At 51.1% G+C, this 21,370-nt stretch overlaps 2 protein-coding genes across 3 annotated transcripts in view; both read left to right on the top strand.

The window, feature by feature from the left end:
- Positions 1 to 1,640: 1,640 nt before the first annotated feature.
- IL1RN (interleukin 1 receptor antagonist) lies at positions 1,641 to 7,211 on the top strand. Of its 2 annotated transcripts, XM_032410490.1 has the most exons (5): positions 1,809 to 1,836; positions 1,979 to 2,030; positions 3,502 to 3,590; positions 4,682 to 4,794; positions 5,931 to 7,211. In XM_032410490.1, exons 2-5 carry the CDS (start codon positions 2,017 to 2,019, stop codon positions 6,141 to 6,143), a joined length of 429 nt encoding a protein of 142 aa, XP_032266381.1. In that variant the 5' UTR covers positions 1,809 to 1,836; positions 1,979 to 2,016; the 3' UTR covers positions 6,144 to 7,211. The 2 variants fall into 2 exon arrangements, with proteins under 2 accessions (XP_032266380.1, XP_032266381.1); XM_032410489.1 differs by having other exon boundaries at positions 1,641 to 2,030.
- An 11,242-nt stretch (positions 7,212 to 18,453) lies between these two features.
- PSD4 (pleckstrin and Sec7 domain containing 4) overlaps positions 18,454 to 21,370 on the top strand; it is a 38,043-nt gene continuing 35,126 nt past the window's right edge. Inside the window, exon 1 of the mRNA XM_032410492.1 lies at positions 18,454 to 18,541. The gene's annotated coding sequence lies outside the window, so the exon portion shown is untranslated. The remainder of the gene's footprint in view (positions 18,542 to 21,370) is intronic.

Here is a 21,370-nt window from a genome sequence, read left to right on the forward strand (position 1 = left end):
GAGCTCTTAAAGATTTGAGAAATTCGGGGCTCCTGGGTGGCTCAGTCGTTAAGCGTCTGCCTTCGGCTCAGGTCATGATCCCAGGGTCCTGGGATCGAGCCCCACGTCGGGCTCTCTGCTCAGCGGGAAGCCTGCTTCTCCCTCTCCCACTCCCCCTGCTTGTGTTCCCTCTCTCGCTGTGTCTCTCTCTGTCAAATAAATAAAATCTTTAAAAAAAAAAAGATTTGAGAAATTCATTTGTAACCTTTATTAATTTTTTTTAATTGAGGTATAATTGCCATGTAACATTATATTAAATTTGTTTAAATTGAGGTATCATTGACATACAGCATTAAATTATATTTAATTGAGGTATAATTCACATTATAACATTAGAGGTATACAACATAGTGATTCACCCATCACCTGTTTTATATACATAGTTATAAACGTATCTTTTTTCTTGTGATGACAACTTTTATGATCTACTCTCTTAGCAACTTTCAACTATACAGTGTAGACTTCCTCTTTGAAGGATTTTACCCTCATTTGGACACGGACCCTGATTTTTTGGTTAAAAATAAAGTCAGCCTCATAAGATCAGCTGTTGTAACAGGATGAGCACTGGCTGGGAGTCTGAAGACCTGGATTCCTAGGCATACCTTTGCCATTTATGAGTGGTGTGGCCTTGGGCAGGTCCCTTTCCCTCTCTGGATCTTTCTGAGTGTTCTTCAAGACAATGATAGGGTGGGATAGGATGACTGCCGAGCTCCCATCCAGTTTTCCAATGGTATAATCTGTGCTTCTGCATTAGCACTGGGCGCTCTGATCATGTGAAGCCCTATCCATGCTTTCCCTATCCATAAATAGGAGTATGCCTACCTTTTTCCTAACTTCTAGAATGTAGGAAGGAAAGAAGTTAATGCTTATGAGTGCTCACTGCAGGCTAGAATTTCCCCTTCCTTCCCCCCATCCCTCCCTCCCTTCCTTCCTTCCTTCTTCCCTCCCTCTTTCCACCCGTAAGGAAGACAGATCAATCCCACTCTGGGCACTGAGGCAGAGGGGGCAGAGGTAGAGGCCCAGAGAAATGAAGCGACATGTTCCAGGTCACATGGGTAGCAAATGGCAAGTGGCAGAGGTGAAATCTGGATCCGTTTCTGTCCAAGGGCTGAGTTGGCCCCATTATCCCAAGACCATAACTTTAAAGATGTGGATAGTGTCTTATCGGAAGAGAGCTGGCTTCAAAGCACCTCTCAGGAAATTTACCCTATGGCAGGGATCAGCAGACTTCAAGCCAAATGCAGCCACCACCTCTTTTTGTAAATAAAGTTGTATTGGAACATAACGGGCTTGTCATTTACAGATCACCTACTACTGTTTGAGCTACAATAGCTGAGTTGAGAAATCATGACGGAGACAAACCCTAAAATATTTACTGTCTGGTCCTTTACAGAATGTTTGTTAGTCCCTGGTCCAGAGTCCAGCAAGGCTGTCCATCCTTCAAAGAACACAAAGTGACATGTGACTGTCCCGTGTGCTCAAGAGCCCCGCCACTTGGCTTGTTAGGAAGGAGGACTTCTCTTCTTAAATCTATTTTTAAAAAGGTCAACAAACAGTCTCAGGATACCTGTCAGGCCGATGAGGGAGTTCAGTTTTCATCGTGCTCTTCCCAGGAACTCAGTGAAGGGAAAATAGAAATCTTAATTTTGGGGAAATTGCACAGGGGAAAAGGGGAGGGAATCAGTTACAACACCCCATTGCGACACTCAGCACAGTTGAAAGTGACAACAGCAAGGGTTTCTCATTTTGGAAATGTGAGGGCATTTCCGTTTCTCAGAGTAGGACAGGGCGGCTTGGGTGAGTGACTATTTTCTTTATAAGCGGCAACTCGGGGCCCGAAATGGCAGTGTCGTGTTGTCTCGCTGCGGCCGCAGAATGGAAACCTGCAGGTGTCCCCTCAGTTACCTGATCTCTTTCCTCCTTTTCCTGTTCCATTCAGAGACAGCCTGCCATCCCTTGGGGAAGAGACCTTGCAAGATGCAAGCCTTCAGGTAAGGCCACCCCTGAGGAGGCGGGATGGACGGACAGGTAAATGGAACCACCACGGCCGTTGGGGGGGCCCGCTGGCCTCCGCAGCGCCTGCGGACTGAGTTTGGGCTGGAAAGGGAGGTCCGTTATTCAGGAAAGGGGAGCCACATCCGTGGTCTTCAGGGCTTGTGTTTCAGAATATTTCAGATGGGTAGAACTTGGCCAGAGGCCTGGCTTATTCTCCCGGAGACTCTGGCAACTCAGTGAGTGACAGACAGGTGCCGAGGAGCCAGGCCGGGGCTCTTTGCTGGGCAAGGAAACCGGAGGGCCGCATGGGCAGCGCACAGCCCGGAGGCCCAGACTGCCGGCCAGCATTGCAGGTCCGTGTGGACATGGTGGAGGACCCCGCTCCTTTGCGGCCTCAGTTTCCCCATCTGTGACATGGGGTTAAGGATAACCCCTGCCTGCCTTACTGGGTTGTTGTGAAGATCAAACAGTGCTTGAACACTACTGTGATTTTTAAAACTTGGGCCAGGAGTTTTGTGAGAGAGTTGTCACCAACCCTGTTGTAAAATCGAGAGGCTGTGATGCTGTCCCCATGGGCCCTCTGTCCTGTGACATTGCAGGCCTGAGCCACGTCAGGGTGACTTCACCGTCAAACCGAGTTTCCCTGGCTTGAGGCTGCAGTTCGGGATTCTGTGCGTGTGTGTGTATGTGTGTGCGTGTGTGTGCGTGCGCCCTGGGCAAGTCGTTCCCCTTTCCAGACACGAGAACTGCTTCACGAGCTTTGCCTCTGCTTCTTCCTACTGGCTGGGAGCTCCAGGAGATGCACCTGGAGGTCTCTAGTAGGAGACTCATCCAGGAATGCAGAAGAATCTCAAAAGGTCAAATGCTCAACATGTGCAAAGACCTTTACAGTTTGTCCAACCATCCCTCACTGAGCTCACGAGCTCCCCAAAGTGATGCCATGGGCGTTGGTAGCCACACTTCACTTGTGAAGAGATGAGGCGCAGGTCCAAGGCCACATGGGTGGGCAGCGGGGCACAGAGGGCCCACGTTCTGGCTGGGCTTCTGCAAGCCCTGCTCTCAGCCCTTCACCAAGAGCTCGGCAGCCACATGTGGGCTGCTGGCTACTATACTGGACCGTGCAGAGAGAGAACATTCCTGCCCCCGGCAAGTTTCATTGGATGATGCTACTCTAGAGTATGTTTTGCTGAAGTAGAAGGTGTCTGCTCTGGGGATCTGAGGATGAGGAGCAAGGTGAGGAGAGCGGTAGAATGTGGGTGCACTGCTTTCCAGCTGTGGGAGCTGGGCCGGCCTCTTAGTCGGTGTTGACCTCAGTCTCTCCTCCATGCCAAGGCTGGGCTAAAACACCACACCCCTGGCAGAAAGTTGAATGCAGATTCAGTGAATCTGGGGGACACAGGAACGGGGGGAGCACAGGGCTGGGCACACAGAGGTTGTTCACCATAGCTGGGGCCTTTCACATTTCAGAATCTGGGATATTAACCAGAAGACCTTCTACCTGAGGAATAACCAACTCGTCGCTGGATACTTGCAAGGATCAAATACTAAATTGGAAGGTGAGTGGTTGCCAGAAAAGTGGATGCTGTGTGGGTACTGGGCCACTTTGCCCTGGAGTCTCCAGCTTGCCCTTGGAAAGCTTAGGTTCAAAGTCCTAATCCCCGCTGGGTCTTTGTGGTTGAGTTGGAAGCTGGGGGAGGCCTGGCCACATGTGAGGGCAGCCTCAAGAGGGTAAGAGGGTTAGAGCCTAGGTCTGGAGCCCCCACCTGCTGGCACCATGTCCCGGGGCCACCACTGGCCGGGAGAGGGCACAGAAGGCAAGACGCTCCCTTTCCCTCCTGTGACTATGAAGCCTTCCGCGTGCCTATGTTGTTTAAACCCTAACTACCACCCAAAACGAATACACCATATCTAAGGCTGGGTTATGTCCCTTTGTCATGGACACCACATTCAGCCATGGTCTGGTCCTTGCTCTAAACAAGCTGCATGACCTTGGGCAGGCTTACCCCACTCCATCGCTCAGTTTTTCCTTTAGTAAACCGAGGCCGGCCTGATGGCATGCTGGGAGAGTCTTTCAGCACGAGCCTCCTGGGATGTTTCTGATTGCCTGATTGGTACTATGGGATGGCACGATCTCCATCTTCCCACCTTGTTCTCAGCCCCCTGCCTTGCCCTGAAAGAGTGTGAGACCGGCCTTTCCTGTCCTTCTGTTAATTCTCCTAACGAACAAGCTGAAGTGCAGAAAGGCTGAGCTTTTCACTGCCACGTGAGGGCTCAGAGACGACCAAGGGACAGGGTCAGAGTCACCCAGGTGCCTATAGACCAAGCCCCGGGGCCCACTGTGTGCTATTTCCCTGCCCGTGGGCAGCACCCCTGGGGACCTGGAGCACAGGTGTCCTGGGGAGAAGGAAGGATAGGGACCACGCGGAGCAGAATCTAGGCGACACGGTCCTTGAGGGGTAACTCGATAACTCCTTGGTGTGATCTTCCATTTGAATGAGGACCAGGAAGATGGGGCCTCACTGCCCTTCTGACCTTCGGGTTTTACTTCGGGTGGGGATGGGATGGGGAGACAGAAAAATCTCCTGCGAGAGTCCGGGCTGCCCCCTCCTCTCTCTACAACCTGACCCTGCCTTCTGCTCTTCCCCAGAGAAGTTAGACGTGGTGCCCATCGAGCCTCATGCCGTGTTCCTGGGGATCCACGGGGCGAAGCTGTGCCTGGCCTGCGTCAGGTCCGGTGATGAGACCAAGCTCCAGCTGGAGGTAAGGGCCCGCCTCCGATGGCAGCCACCCCAAAGCCGGCGGCGGGGACAGCCGCAGTCGGTTCCTTCCCGGGGCCCTGTGGGTCGAAGAGGCAGGCGCAGCTGGGCAGTTGTGCTCTGCTCGGCGTAGCAGCGGCAGCAGCGGGGAGCTCTGCTGGGGGGGCCACGGTGGCTTCTTGCCCCACCTTGCTCCACATGCTCTCTCAGAGCTCCGCGGTCAGCGTGGGCCTCCTGACAGCGTGGGTGCTGCCTTCCGACACGGATTATGCCAGAGGCGAGGCTCCGTGGGCAGAGGCCTATCAAAGCCCCGCTTACATCATACGGCTCACGTCCCATGGGCCGAAGCCGGCCGTGTGGCCAAGTCCGGTCTCGAGAAGGGCGGGGGCCGGGAAGGACGGTTCCTTCGAGCGCTTCATTCTCTGTGTGCCACTCTCTGGCCCGACGGCTCCCGACCTTCTTAGACTCGCCCTCCTCCAGGGAAGCCAAGCTTCAGGACCTTTCTCTTCTAATCCTTATCTACTCAGACCCACGAGTTGGCATCCCATCCAGGGCCCTGTACTCCTTGATCCCCGCAGTATGAACGGGCTGCCAGCCCTGGGAGGAGATGGCTTTGTCTCAGGGGCTTGTTGGTCAGGATCGTAACCCAGTGTGAGTGGCTGTAACCGGGGCTCTGTCCCTTACCCCCAGCCGTGGACAGGGGCATTCTTTGGGAGGGTGACTACTCTGTGTGGAGTGGGGATGACCAGGACGTTGTGTGTACTGTGTCGAATGCACTGCAGTGATCTCTGCCCACCTTCTCCACCGTGCCCTCTTGCCTGAGAGTGGCACAGGCCCCGACAGAGCGCCAGCCTCCACGTGCGTTGGCCTCTGCGGCTGATGCCACGTGTTTACCAAACTTACTGGCCCATGGCTAGAGGGGCCAGATTTCCCAAAGTCAAGGTGTGACCGTGGGACGGCCTCTTTGTGTCACTGTTGTCTTAGGAGAGCCGGGATGCGTGGCCTGCCGCAGGGGTCCCCGGTCAGAGTTTCCCCAGTGCTTGTTCTGGGCGGGCCGGAGGCCAAGTCCTGGTTGGGAGAGGGAGGCAGCACGGGACCTATGGGCTTCCCAGCCCTCACTGCTCATGTCTTGGCTTCCAGGCAGTTAATATCACTGACCTGAGTAAGAACAAGGATCAAGACAAGCGCTTCACCTTCATCCTCTCGGACAGCGGGCCCACCACCAGCTTCGAGTCCGCCGCCTGCCCCGGCTGGTTCCTCTGCACAGCACTCGAGGCCAACCGGCCCGTCAGCCTCACCAACACGCCCGGAGAGGCCATGACGGTCACCAAGTTCTACTTCCAGAAGGACTAGTGGTGGGTCCATGCCGCACGTCCCCCACGCCCAGCACAGTGATGACTCCAGAGACACCTCTCCACCCTGCCCGGGGCCTCCTGGCTGTCGTGGGGGCTCAGAGGAGCAGCCTTGGTGGGGTGGACCTCAGAAGGATGGCCGAGAGCCCCAGTAACAGGACTCTGTCGCCAGCCTCCTCAGCTAAGCAACCTCGACGCTGCCTCCACGGTGGTCTTTCTATCGTGGAGCTCAAGCCACCGCACTGCCCCAGGCCTTTCAGCGCTGCCTGTGCCTTCCGGACGAAAGCCAGGCCGCTCGGCCTGCCTGGGCCCCCTCTGCTCTCCTCTCCCTGACTCCTCGGCCTCCTCCCTCACCCCGTGGCCGCGTCCCGGATCCCTCACGCCCCTCGCTGGCCTCCCAAACCTTGTTTTGCCAACTGATGCCGTTCTGTGGGGAAAACTTTTAGAGTCTGTGCCACAATGGAAGAGAAGGATTTCCTTTTTCTTTTAAGCCAGCTTCATCCAATTTGAAGGCGAGTCCTTTCTTTAGAGACTGTATCCTTTCTGGAAAGGGGGCGAGGGAGGGTGGAAGGAGCTCTCCCTTTTGATTTCCCTCTCTTCTTTTTGTAACGCCCTACCCTGCAAAAATGCGAAGTTAGTGTGTTATGTTGGTCCCTAGTTTTTTTTTCTTTCTGTGACGTTCCTAAAGTCTGGCCCCCACTGCTCAGGCCGGGCACCATTTCCACTCCACACCTCGTACAGCGCCCGCCGCGCTTTTCCTCCCTCAGCTCCCCCATCAGAAGCTCCCAGCTCCCAGGGCAGCAAAACTGCGGCTCCCCTGGGGCTCTTTGCAGGTCTCCTGGGAGGGAGGAATGGCTCTTGGACCGTTTTAGCCCTTCGGACACTCTGAGACTTGTGCCTCTGTCCGTGTCCCACCGCAGACTGAGCTCCCGAGAGCAGGGAGCGTGATGACCCATGTGTGTTTCGGACCCTCAGCACGTGCTCCGTGAACATGTGTTCTGTGTGTTGAGCAGAAAGGTTCCTACTCCCTGTGACTGAAGCTGTTTTACAATAAAATCTTGAAAACTCATCTACTTTGCTGGTTGTGTCTCTGGCCTCGCCAGGCTTGGCGCATAGAGAGCTTGGGAAATGGGGAGGCCAACGGGCCTTTCTCACCCCGGGGACTGGGCCTGGCTGCCTCTCTTCTGAGAGTCCTTTCCTCCTCGGGCCTCACTGTCTCTGGTCCACGAGAGTGAATCTCCCCGCCAGGAAGGTGGGTAGCACCACTGTCCAACTAGCCGCCAATAGCAAACAATCCAAACACCCATCACAGAGGAACGAACACAGACATACAACGCAATGTGTGTGCATACAACGCAATGGTCGGCAGCAAAGAGAGTGGATGGACTGTGGTCAGCCGCTCTCCACAAAACAGATGCATCTTACCCACATGATGTGGGGAGCAAGAATGACAGAAGCCCGCACAGAGCGTGAGTCCATGCACATAAAGCTAAAACAGGCAAAACCGAGCCGTTGTGGGGAGGGATGTATAGAGAGGTGGTGCAAACACACGGAGAAGCAGGGACGGGCGGTGTCTGAAAGTGGGGCTGCTGGGTGACTCCTGGGAGACAGAGGGTCAGGCTGGAGCTCCCGGAGGCTTTTAGGATCCAGGCGACACTCTAATTCTTGACATGTTTGTGGTTAGGCGGTTTGCTGGGTGTATATTTCACAATTTCGAAGTCGAAAAAAATGAAAAGCCTTGCCCCTGGGGTGTGAGCAAAGGGGGCACTGGGAAATAATGAGATCACCAGGTGGAATATTGAATTTGGCCCCGTGAGATGGGAGTGCAAGACCGTCCTCAGACAGCTTGGCTACCAGGCAGAACTCCTGCCCGCCTTCTGCTGACTTCTGCCCTTGGTCTCTAGAGCCCTCAAGTCGGGCCCGACTGGGTGGCCTCCCTCCTTGGGGCCTGCTGCTCACTTATTCCCAGAGGGAGCTGACTGAGACGGGGTTTGCCAATAGCGCTCTTGGCACTTGTCTCCAAGGCCCGGGAAACAGAACCCAACAAAGCTAGGCCGCAAGGCTGGGCTGCACGTCTCGAACCCGGCTCCGACCGGGCCTTCTGCTCCTCTCCGCTTCACAAACTAGACGTCACGCACCACCTTGCTGGAAGAGGAGATTTCATTGCTAAAAACTAAGTTCAACAGGTTAAAAGATAACCGATTGGAGAAAATCTTTAAGATCTCTAGATCTCGACTCCAGAGGGGGCCACCTTTGGGTCAGCTTTCTCTTCCTCGTATGGAAGATGGAAGTCGTCACACCTGCTCCCTGGGGATGGCCTGGGGATAAAATGAGCCGGTATGGGCCCCGTGTTGTGTGTCAGGGAAGGGTGCATGTGGCTGATAGATTTTTAGTCCTGGTAAAGGGGGAAGTTCAGGGCCGAAAACCCTTCAAGGCTTAATAGTAATAACAGCAGCAAAGCTTGTGGGTCTGGCTCTTCAGCCATCCTGCCTCCTCTGACAAAAGAGAAACCTGAGGCTCAGATCCTTCATGTGATTAGATCAAGCAGCCGGGTGTAGGTAAGTAACAGGTGAGGGAGTGGACAGTCATGCACAGGAGCTCTAGAATGTTCTGGCTCTCCCGCTTGCAAAGTGCACTCACGGACAATGAGTTAATATCTTGCAGGCTCCATTTCGTCATCTCTAAGTGCAGGTAATGGCTAGTGCACCGGGCTGACTTAACTCGAGCTTTGCAATATCACCGCGGTAGTATTGGTGCTGGTATTTGTTTTGGAAGACTCAGTGCTCAAGGGAATCTGCTTTAAAGCCTTGCTGCTCAAAGTGCGGTACCCAGAGCAGCAGTGGTGGTGGCAGCATTTGGGAGTTAGAAGGCAGAGTCCCAGGCCTTGTGCCAGACTTCCTAACTCAGGATCTTCATCTCAAGCAGGTCTCCAGGTGATTCAGTGCAGGTTCAAGTTTAAGATAAAGGTCTGCTTCAAAGTGCAGTGCTCATGCGGTCTATAAACTCAGGCATATTTGTTAAACTGACTCTCATAATTACAAACCAAACTCATGTCCTCAACAGTACTCCTGCTAGCTCACTGACGATACCCCAAACTCCCAAGACCTCCTTAGTCTGGCTTAAAGTGTTCTTTAAGAGAGGGAAAGCTTTAGGGGCCCCTGAGTGGCTCAGTCAATTAAGTCTGACTCTTGGCTTCTGCTCAGGTCATGATCTCAGGGTCCTGAGATCGAGCCCTGTGTCGGGCTCTGCGATCAGCGGGGAGTCTGCTTGTCCCTCTCCCTCTGCTCCTACCTCTGCTCACTCTCTCTCATAAATAAATAAAATCTTAAAAAGAGAGAGAGAGAAGGAAAGCTCTAAGCCTTTTCTGTCCTGCTAGAACATCAGCAGCTCCACACACGTAGGGATTTTGATCTGTTTTGTTCTGTGATGTATCCCAAGTACCTAGATCAACACTTGGAATGTACAGGGTGGTCAATCAATATTGGATGAAGAAGTGAATTGGCCATTGATATATCAGTAGGAACTAATGTATTACATGGGTGAGAAAATTTGGGAAGACAGGGAACTTAGGCCAGGGAAGTTTTGAAAGGGGCCTAGAAGAAGGGAAAAGCCCAGGGCGCTGCACGTCGCGGAGATTTTGGAGCTCATCAAGGAAAAAGAAACGGCCACAAGGTGGCAGTAACGCACCGGCGCTTTACTGGGCCGCGCCTTGGCAGGTGCGCTCCCTCACATCAGAAGTCTGTCCAGAGGCGACTCAATAGGGAGTTGCTACTCAGGAGGAGAGGGGGGCATGGGGACTCGGGGGAGAGGGGACTCATGTGTCTAGGTGATGTCACTCAGCCGCACAGTGGGGAATTTCTGGGTCAGAGAGCTCCAAAGCACAGCGGCAGCTTGGGGTCTTTATGGCCTGGGGCTTATCCACAGCTAGCAGATGTTGGGAACAGTTTCGTGGGGTATGCAAAGCAGGCCGGCTCTAAATGGCTAAAAATCTGCTTATTTGGGTGATGTTTAGAGCAATTGGCTGTGGAGACATTTGAGTTTGGCCTCAGGTGGGCTTTGGAGCTAGCCCGTCTCAGTCTGCTGTGAACAAATCAACCGCCTAGGGCCCAGTATGCAGAGGCCACCTCTGGCTCATTTACATAACACAAGGCTGGGGGTGGCTCAGGACAGGCAGGCCTGGGCAGCACGTGAAAGTGACAATTTTGTGCGAATAGGAGGCAGTGAGGGTGACTGGGAGGTGGGAGGCTCAGCTGGGAGAGCAAAGCTCAGGGAGGGAAGATGAGCAAGCTTCGGAGAGGAATGTGGCCTTTTCTGTCACTTGGAGGACTGACTGCGCTGTCAGACCACAGGATCTTGGAAGAGCTCATTTGAAACTTCGAAACTGAAAGTACAGGGCTCCAGTCTTTCAGGCTTTCACAGTCTAGTGAGAATTTCCCTGCTAACTAGCTGGGTGACCTCGGCCAAGCGCCATCTCCTCTCTGGGCCGCGGTGTTCTCACTTACGCAAGGAGGGGGTGAGACTAGGCCCGTGGTTCTCATTCGGCTCACCTGTGGGGCTTTATAAAAACTGATGGTGGTGCCTGACCCCACCCCCAGAGACTGGTTTGGGGTGGTCTGGGCACGCCCAGGTCAAGACCCCCTGGACTGGAAGGCTCCTGTGTTCGAGTCCTCCCAGCTGCTCCCTCAGAGTGAGCCCCGTCCGGTGGCATCTGGAAATGCAAAGGAGGGAAACGGTCCTTACCTCAGAGAGAGGCTCTTTACCAAGTCAGCGGTATATTTTGACTGTATTTTAATTTGAGTTGAAGGTAGAAGGTTTTCTACTTTCTTAGTCTGGTTAAGACACACTTTGAGCTTCATTTTTTTTTTTTTTGGCATAAATTATGCTATAATAGTAGATGTTAAATTGGCGTAAAATTCTTGCAAATCTTAGGGAAACCAAATAATGTTGTGTTTTCTCTTCATAAAATTATGAAATCCCTAATCATAGCAGCAAGTCTTAACATGCTTGATATTAAACCCAACTCTCCGAAAAGTTTGGAAAGATAGCGAGGTATGTGTTTTCGGGTTCTTATCCTCAAACCTGACGAAGCCTAAAGAGAGGGACGTTCAGCTTTCAAAAGAATGTGTTGCCTCTGGGTCTTCGGCTGCATCGAGTATGTGGGGGTTTAAAAAGAACAACAACAAAACCCCAAACCAAAAAAACAAAAAACAGTTTAAGAAATGTCCACCGGAGGTCAGCATTTTGCTGAAGAGAATCCTATATGAAATAACTAGTTCAGTTCAGGCTGGTGAAGGTTCAGTTTTTTAAAAACTCTCTGAGAAATAGCTGGGTTTTCATGCCAAGGGAAGTATATTCTCATTCAACCTCTCAATCAAGCTGTGTCCTAATTTGAGCTATTTGCCTCATGAAGTACATGAGCCCTGAGAAGTATCCAACCAACGGTGTCTCTTACTGATGTCTCTTGTCCATACGGTGAGGCTCAGAAAGTTCACCAGGTCTTCTTGTATCTGCTTGAAAATCGACATCCTGTGGTTCTGTTTCCAGCTGAGGCCCTGGTAGCTGGATGATTGACTGATGCATGGAATTACCACCACCCCCTCCCCCCACCGCCCAGGGAGAATGTGCACCCCCCTCGCCAGAACTCAACACAGGAGCCCCAGCGGGCGTGCCTGCAAGGCACACGGGCACTTTTTTGTGTGCTGGAAAGGGGTTAATGGAGCTCACAAAAGACAGATAAACAAAAAAGCCTGGACACTTACTACGATGAGGAGTGGATCCAGATCCAGGGAGGGAATAACCTGGCCTCTATCCTCTCCCCGGGGAAAGCCTACACACAGTCGGCTGACTCGGAGACAGAGTGGAGGTCACTGATCCTAGTGACCAGGGACCACAAGCTGCCACACCTTGTTATCCACCTCTATTCGGGGGGGTCTCCCCGCCAAGGGATGGGAACGGCCTATTCTTAAAGTCAAGGCATACTCTTCCTTGGGCCTTGATGGAATCATCTGGCACCTTCTTCTTTCTCCTTGGCAGTATTCCTGATTAGTCCTGGAAGTTTTCTTTCCTTTCATCGAAGGCCTGTGGCTGAAGCACAGGCATAGGAGAGAGGCAGGGGCTAGATCCCGCCGGGCCTGGCTGCTGATGGTCAGGACCACAGTCTCTGTCCTGAGGCACGAACAGGCCTTGGAAACTGTGAAGCTTACCGTGTCAGCCCCCCAGGTCCCATTTTGGGGTGCACACTCTCCTCTTCAGCACCACCGGATTCCTAGTCCACCTTCATATCCAGGCTCCCGGGCCACGGTTTCCGTGAAGGCGCCGAGGACCGTCCATGCCAGCCCTCAGTACACCGCTCTCGTGACACCCGCACCAGGACCTGTGGCTCAGACCCCTGGTTTACACAGCACTGATGAGGCCTTTCCAAATGTGCATGTTTGAACCGTCCCCTGAATGCCTGAAGGTGGGGATGAAGCATTTTGCATTTTGCAACCTCTAGAGCACTGGGCCACTTCCCTGAAACTGATGAAAACTCATTGCAAACAAATTCCGTAGTATATTCATTTCTCATGCACTTCCCATTTACTCTTTCCTCTTCTTAGAGTGCTCTACCCCAGAGATCCCCCAGGGGGGTTTCCTCTTCTTCCCTGAGGCCTCAGCATACCTGGCACCTTATCAGGTCTTTTCTGGTCCCCCTACCTAAAATAGCATTCTCCCCCCTGTCCCCCAAATCCACCTGCATCTCCCTTACTTGCTGTCCCTGTCCCTTGCTTTGTTTTTCTTTCTGGCAATGATTACCTTCTGACATGTTATGTATTTGCTTGTTTGCTCATTTAAATCTATTGCCCTATGACATTTTAAGCTTCATTTAGGCCGGAACATTTCCCCACACCAGTGCCTGATTAGTAATTCAACGGTCTTCTTCATCAAGCACCTGCTCGATGTCCGTTCCTGGTGCTAGAGACAATACCCAGAGTGCCCCCTAGCAAGCTTGGCCAGGAGTAGAAACCTGTTCAAATATATACTTGCAATGGGTAGTATTTTTACACGGTTAAAACCTGTATTCCAGTTTTTCTCTCCTTTCTCATGTAGTGTGGCATGAAACAACAATTCCTTCTCCTGGGGTAGATATGGGGGCCCAAGGGTACTAACAGGGCATCTCTATGTCCTTGTTCCGAGAATCACAAAAATCTCAGGGGTGTGATGGAATCATCTGAGGAGAAAAAGAAAGGTTTGGAATGTGAATGAAGGGTCACAGCCTAGACAGCATGAGCCACAATGGGAACTGAGTGAGAGACCCCACTGTCCTAAACATTCACGGGCCTCCCTACCCCATAGGGCAGGATCCCAAAGCCCGGCCGAGCGCTCTGTTCTCAGCCCCTCTCTTTCCGTAAAGACCCTTCCCCATCGCTCTCTAGCTGCCGGCCCCCAAGGCTCACATTTCTGCAAAGGAGCCTATATCTCCTGACCTCCTTCCACCGCAAGTGGGTCCAGGGCTGACTTCGTGTTTCCAAACAGACCAAAGAGCTCCGCTAAGCACAGGGCCATTGTGCTCCAGGAGGGGCAGAACTTTCAATTTATGGTTGTCTTTAACATCAAATTCTTGGGCAGAGCTTCCAGTGCTTTCAGACCAGAGCAAAGGGCCTGGGGACCGTCCATGTCTCTAGCCCCTCCAGAGGCCCTCAGTCAGGAGGCTGGGCGCTGCAGTCAGCAGAGGCGCGGGGGCGGCTGCACAGGGAGCTGGCGTCCTGGCGGGCCACTTTCCCCTGGAGAGGGTCGCCTAGCAACAGGAAGCCCAGACTTGAAGTCAGAAGGCTCAGGAAGAAGGTCCAGCTCCATCATATCATAGCTGGAGGATTCTGAGCTGGCTACCGAAGCTTCCGAAGCTCTTTTGATTCATTTGGAAAACCAAGATCATAATACTTCGCAGAGTTGTTTTGATGATTAAATAACATAAAAGTACTCTGTATCAAAGCTCTCTGTAAAACCCGGTTCCATAATGGTATAACCCGTGTCTCCAGATGTCTCCAGGCTGTGGAAACAAAGCAAATCACACGGTCCGAGTGTCCGGGTCCCCATCCGGCTTCCCCCGAAGCCCCTGGCTGCCCCCGACAGGACTGCTGGGATGACCCAGTAAGGGGCCCGCACTCGTGTCTGTCAGAACCTGAGCCCCAAACCTTCCACCACTTACTTCCCTCCTGTCCTTATGCAACAGTGTCTGTGCCAAGGGCAACCCTCCAGATCATCCCGGAGCGTCCAGTTCTCAAAAGTGTCCAAGTGGGTTCAGAGAAAAGGAAAGAACATTTATTTCTCCAGCTCTTGTACCACTAGGTGGCACTTGTCTCCCCAAAAAGCTCTCAGTGAGGTGTTTCGGTTCCCAGTGAAACACTTGGCCTGTGATCGTTTGTTTCATTAACAAACAAGTTGTTTCATCACGTTCCCCAGAAGCAATAGCAACATTTTGCAGGCACAGCGAAGTCAGCTCCGGATTTGGGAAGGAAAGGTGAGGAAGCGGTGTACAGGGCCGCCGTCCCTCCTCTCCTGCTCCCACTGCCCACAGAGCAAGTCTCTAAGACCCCCTCTTTGGAGGATGGTTTCTGCTTGGCAAATGCCTAATCGAATGGCCCCATTCTTCACCCAGAACGAAGGACCCACCTGCCCCAAATGCCTTTCCAAGTGTTCATTTTTTCCCCTGACAAAATTGCTTGCTGCTTTGAAATGACAATTTCTCATTCAACATAATGCTTTTGAGATTCATCCACGTGTTGTGGACAATCAATAGATTCTTCCTAGTTGCTGAGCACTATTCCAACTTATGAATAGATCACAACTGTTTACTCATGGGCTTTGGGGTCGTTTCCAGTTTTTGTATTTGATAAATGAAGTGGTTGTGAATATTCCTTTGTACAAGTCTTCTCATGGACATTTAGTTTTCATTCTCTCCGGTAAATTGCTAGGAGTGGTGTGTCTGAGTTCGGTGGCAGATGTGTGTTTCATTTCATAAGAAATTGACAAATTGCTTTCCAAAAAGGCTGCACCTTTTTTTACATCAACAAAGTAACGGTTCTACTTCCTCACCGATATTTGGTATTATGAGTATTCAAATTTTAGCCCTTCTTGGAGGGGTGATGTGGTATCTTGTTGTTTTATTTTGCACGAATGATAGTGAGCATCATTTTGTGTGCTTATTGGCAATTTACCTTTCAGTGTAAAGTGTCTGTTCAAGTCTATTGGGCTTTATTTTAATTGAGTGGTTTGTATTTTTACTACTGATTTGCAGCAGTCGACTATAACCTGGATATAATTCTTCTGTCAGATATACGTTTTGTGAATATTTTCTCCCAGTCTGGAACTTGCTTGTTCATTTCCCTAACAGGGTATTTTGATGAACAGAATTAAAAAATTTTTAAATCCAATTACTGTGTTACAAAATCTTGGCCTCTTACAAAGTTGCAAAAATTGTCTCCTTATTTTCTTCTGGATATTTTATAGCTTCAGTTTTATAGTTTTCCATGATCCATTTTGAGTTAATTTTTATGTGTCATGTGAGGTGAGACACAAGGTTCTTTTTTTTTCTTTTGTAACTGCTTTGTTAGATATCATCATTCACGTGCCACACAGTTCAACCATTTAAAGTGTACAATCCAATGGTTTTTGGTACTGTCATGATTAATTTTATGTGTTGGTGGAGCTGAGAAATACCCAGGTAGCTGTTAAAACATTATTTTGGGGTGTGTCTGTGAGGGTGTTTCTGGAAGATGTTAGCATTAAATCAGTAGACTAAGAAGGTGGCACTCACTGATGCTGGTGGACATCATCCAATTCATTGAAAAGCACATAATGGCAGAGGAAGGGTGAATTTGCTCTCTTTGCTTGAGTCAGGGCATCCTTCCTCTTCTCCTGCTCTGGCACATCAGCTCCCCTGGCCTTTGGGCTCAGACTGGGACTTAACATCACCAGTGTTCCTGGTTCTCCAGCCTGTAGACGGCAGATTGGGAGCTCATCCCCATAATAAATCTCCTGTTTTGTAGAAATCTCTCTCTATACCCTGTCGGTTCTAGTTCTCTGGAGAACTCAAATATTAGCATTTATGGAGTATTGTACAACTATTGCCACAATCAGTTTCATCCTTTTCATCACCCCAAACACACACCCCGTATTTTTAGCAGTCATTGCCCATTTCCCCTTTTTCCTAGTCCTGGCAACCACGAATCTACTTTCTGTCCCTATAGATTTGCCTATTCTGAACATTTTATACAAATGGAATCATGCAATATGTGGTCTTTTGTGACTGTTCTTTCACTTAGTAAAATGTTTTTGAAATTAAATCCAGAGGCACCTGGGTGGCTCCGTCACTTAAGCATCTGCCTTGGGCTCAGGTCATGATCCCAAGGTCCTGGGATCCAGCCCTGCATCGGGCTCCCTGCTCAGTGGGGGAGTCTGCTTCTCCATCTCCCTCTGCTCCCTCCCCCCACCTCGTGCTCTCTCTCTCTCTAATAAATGAAATCTTTAAAAAAAAAAAAAGAAATTAAATCCATATTGTCGAATCATGTATCAGATAGGACGAATAATATTCCACTGTATGCGTATGCTAAATTTTGTTTATTCATTCATCAGTTGATTGACATTTGGGTTGCTCTCCTTTTGGCTACTATGAATAATTCTGCTATAAACATTCCTGTACAAATTTTTGTGTGGGGACATATTTTCATTCCTCTTGGGTATATACCAAAAAGTGTAATTGCTAGGTCATATGGTACCTCTATGTTTAAACTTTGAGGAACTGTCTAACTGTTTTCCAAAGCTGCTAGATCATTTTATAATTTTATAATCCCACCAGCAGTATATTGGGTTCCAGTTTCTCAACAGAGAGATTAACTGTCTTTTTTATTGTAGTCAGCGTGTGAAAGAGTATCTCATGGTGGTTTTGATTTGCATTTCTCTGATGGCTAATGATGTTGAACATCTTTTTTTTGTGCTTATGAGCCATTTGTGTATCTTTTTTTGGAGAAATGTTTACTCAGATCCTTTGCCCATCTTTTAGTTGGGCTATTTGGTTTTTTTTGTTATTGAATTGAAAGGTTTCTTTATTTACTCTAGATACAAGTCCCAAGGTTCACATTTTACCATGTGGATTTCTAGGTGTTCCAGAACAATTTCTGGAAAGACTTTTCTTTCTCCACTGAATTACCTTGACACTTGAAAAGGTGCCAATTGCTCATATGTGTATGGATCTATATTTGAACACTCTGATTCTGCTACATTGATCTGCTTCTCTGTCTTTATGCCATTTTGGTTTGAAGTGTTTCTTTTTTCCCTGCGATGTCTTCTTTGACTCATTAATAAGTTATAGGATTGCTGACCCAGCATCGGGGCCCCCTCTAAGAAAGACAAAGCATCACCACTGCGTGGTAATGTAGAGCATGGACTGTAGGTCCTTCTGACTGTGTGACCTTGGTCAGGTTACTTAACCTCTCTGTGTCTCAGTTTCTTCATTATGTGAAAAGCTTCCTACCTCAGTGGGTAGTTGCGAGGATTACATGTGTTAGGACAGGTGGAGAGCTATTGCCTGGCGCCTAGTTAACAGAATAAACATTAGCTGTTGTTCCTCGTAGAGAGCCTGGTCAGCTCCATTTTAGGCAGCATCAGATAAGGAGATGGGCTTCTCCGGGTTGCCAGTCTCTAGGAGAGAGCTACATATCCCTGGCTATGTCGGAAATAGGGAATCACTTAACTCGGATTTTCACACACGGTGCCTTACACAGCTACAGAAATAGAAACTAGATAGTGCCATCAAGTGGAATCCTGAAAAACAAATCTTCTTGCCAATGTCAACCAATGTCTGAGGATATGTTTGCTAAAATAGGCTCGTTTCAAAACCCAGCTACTGGCCATCCCGCCATCAATTCCCGAAGCAGCCCGCAGCTAGCTAGCGCCGTAAGTGCACACGCACAGACAGCCGAAGCTCTGGACGGCAACCCCGCAGTTTTCCTCGCGCCCCCGAAATACAAGCCATGGGCTTGCGGGGACCCGGAGCGGCGCGCGGCTCGAGCCGTGCACACATCTGGCTCTGGCCTTAGTTCCCGGTTTCTGGGCCGAGAGAGGCGAAGCAGAGGGGCCCGGCCGTGGACGGCTCGGGCCCGGGACAACGCAGGCCGGCGGGCCAGCCCGCGCCGCGGCCGTCAGACCAGTCGGACGGCTTCGCCCGCAGCCCGCCCCTCCCCGGCCGCGCCGCCGCCCGCCCTCCCGGAAACCCAGTCCCGCCCGCCGGCGCCCGAGCAGGACGCGCGCGGCCCCCGCGCAGCCGCCGCCCGCAGCCCTCGCGCTCCCGGCCCGCGCCCAGGCGCCGGGCCATGGGGCAGCCGGGCCGGCGGGAGGCCGGAGCAGGAGCCCGGCGGGAAGTGGGTAAGGGCACGCGGGGAGGCCGGGCCGGGGCGCCCCCGCCGCCCTCGACAGTGACGGCGCGCCGAGCCGGGGAGCACCTGCGCGGGGCTGCGGGGCCTCGCGCCGAGGTCGAGGGGGCCCGCGGACGGGGAGAGCGGGAAGAGGCCGCGGGAGGGTGGAGAGCGAGCGGGGGAGGGGGCCCTCAGAGTCCAACCTAATCTGGTGACAGGGACGGCACACGGTGGCGACAGTGCCCCACTGGGAGAGTCTGCCCGGGGCCTGGGCTGCGGTGGCTCCCCAGGCTTCTCCAGCTGGGCCGGCTGGATCTGGGTGACCGCGAGGGCTTCGCTGCTGGTGTCCATCGCCCTGTGCCGCAGTGGCCGCTGACCTCCTCCCTGCCCTCTTGGATGTCGGCCCCTCTCCTTGGCCCCGCTGAGATTCCCGGAAGGTAGACAGTGTCTGCTCAGCTAACAAACTCACACCCCCTCTAGGGTTCCTTTCTGGTCCTAGAATGGAGTCTGGCCTGTCCTTTCAGTAGGACAGCGGAGCCAGGGATGTGCGTTCTTTGCTGGTTTCTTCCACGCCGCAAGATGGATTGTGCTGCTCCGGGCAGTGCGCGCGCCCAGGCCCCTGTGTCTGTGGCCTGCCTGCTAGGTCAGGAGGCCGGCATCAGAATGAGGGCCTGGGCAGCTTGGGGCTCCACCTGCCCTTGAACCTCATCAGCCCAGCCCTTTCCCCAGCCCAGCGCTGATTGAATGTAATTAGCAACTAATTGGATGTCTGTGAGCCCCTCTGCATAAGAAGTACACCAAGGTCAAGGTTAGACAGCAGAGAGTGCTGAGTGATTCGTTCTTTTCTTTCAGACATGGTATTTTCTCTCTGTGGGGCCTATGAGGAAGAGCCATTCGTTCATTCATTCATTCATTCAACTCAGATATTTACTGAGTGCTAACTACTAATCAGGCAGGTAGGCATCGGAAATACAACGGCTCTTGTTTATATATGAATTGTATGAGAGAGAAACAAGTAAGGGGGTGAATCACATTATTTCCGAGACATAAATGCTGTAAAAACAAAAGAAACCGGCTGGTGATGGGCATGGTGGTGAGATAAGAGAAATTAGCCCTTAGCTAGACAAGGGACAAGCTTTCTAAATGAGGTGGGACGGTGTACGATTTTCAGGCCCTAAAACTCTGGGGGCTCAGAATAGGATGTCCTCTGTTTCCATGAGCAGGGACTTCTGAGCTGCCCACGAGGGGTGAGTGAGCAATGGGTGAGTGGTGAGTAGCTCCTCTCTGGAGTCCTCAGAGTACACTTGTTGGGGGGCTTACATCAAGGCGGAACTCTAAGCCTCCCCAGAAGACAGGCTCTGTGGGCTCACTCGCTCATTTGTTCATTCAACGGATGCTTACTGAGGGCCTGTACCTTCCAGGCACTATTCCAGGTGTTCAGGATGCATCAGTGAACAATACAGTCTTCCCCCTCATGGAGCTTATTTTCTGGTGGGGAGAAATGGGTAATAGACAACAACAGTGATTTTAAGGTCCTATCTGATAAATGCTACGAAGAGAAAGAAAGTAGCTTAAGGGGTTAGAAGGTGATGAGCTGTTGTGTTCACAGAGTGGTCAGGACAGGCTGTGCTGAGGAGATGAAATTTGAGTGGAGACTGAATGTAGATAAGACAGAGGCATGTGACTCTCTGAGGGAAGAACATTTGAGGCAGCAGGAATAGCAAGTGCAAAGGCCCTGAGGCATAAATAAGGCTTGAGCGTGTTGGGCATGCTGAACATGCTGGAGGAACAGGAAGGAGGCCAGTGTGACTGGGAGGCGAGCAGGCATTTCAGAGGCTCTTCTTGAATGGGGCCTCAGCCTGATGACCAGAGGCATCCAGGAAAGCAGGTGACGTCCCCAGCTGCTGTGGCAGGAAGATTCATATGCTCCCTGGCAAACCCAGGGTCAAGCCTGGTGGTTTACACTGAGCAGGGGAATAGATGATTACTAGAGATGGAGAGCATGTGTCTTGGCAGGAGGGGCATCACTTGCTTTCCTTACACCCAGAATCTGTCAAGAACACCATCATGGGCCCACAAAAAAGAGCTAAAGTGGGAGGGCGATCCCAAGTTTTTAAAAATAGGTAAAAACTCTGGAAACTGGATATGGGGAGAAAAACTCGCCTTCTTGGAAGATTCTAATAATCTTTCATTTTTTAATTAGCTGATCTCATTAGTAGTCTTAAAAGGGAAACAGAAGAGTATATAATAATTTACATTTATTGAACACGTACTGTATGCCAGGCTCTCCTTTGAGCACCTTATGTGCAAACACAGATCCTCCCTCACAGCAAGTCTGTGAGATATGGTACTGTCCCATTTCACAGATGAGAAAACTGAGACCCAGAGAGTAGGAAAGTTGCCCACTTTTACACAGCTAGTAAGTGAAGAATCAGGATTTACAATCAAGTGGTACAGTTTAGAGTCAAGTGCTGAGAGACAGAGACGGGGTGGGGGAGGTTTTGGCTGAAGGGATGTTTGTCCACAATGGAAAGGAATCCAGTGGCAAGGGATCCTAGCGCCTAAGAGCAGGGGGTGGTTAGAGAAGACAGTAGGGGTTAGGAGCACATTCCACTTCTTTTGTTCTTTTTAAGATAACATTTGCATGGGTTAAAAATTCTTTAGAAAGTATTTTTAAAGGTACCACTTGTATGTGTTAAAAATCTTTTTATAAATGTTAATTGAAACAGCCCTTAAGGTGCACAGTGAAAAATCTCCCTCCCCCTCCTGTGCTCTCGATTCCCCTCTTCAGAGGCGATTTCTAGAGAATATTTCCAGAGATAGGTTCTGTTTGTAAAGG

This window comes from Phoca vitulina, unplaced genomic scaffold (genome assembly GCF_004348235.1).
Source record: "Phoca vitulina isolate PV1807 unplaced genomic scaffold, GSC_HSeal_1.0 scaffold12, whole genome shotgun sequence".
Lineage (NCBI taxonomy): Eukaryota > Metazoa > Chordata > Mammalia > Carnivora > Phocidae > Phoca > Phoca vitulina.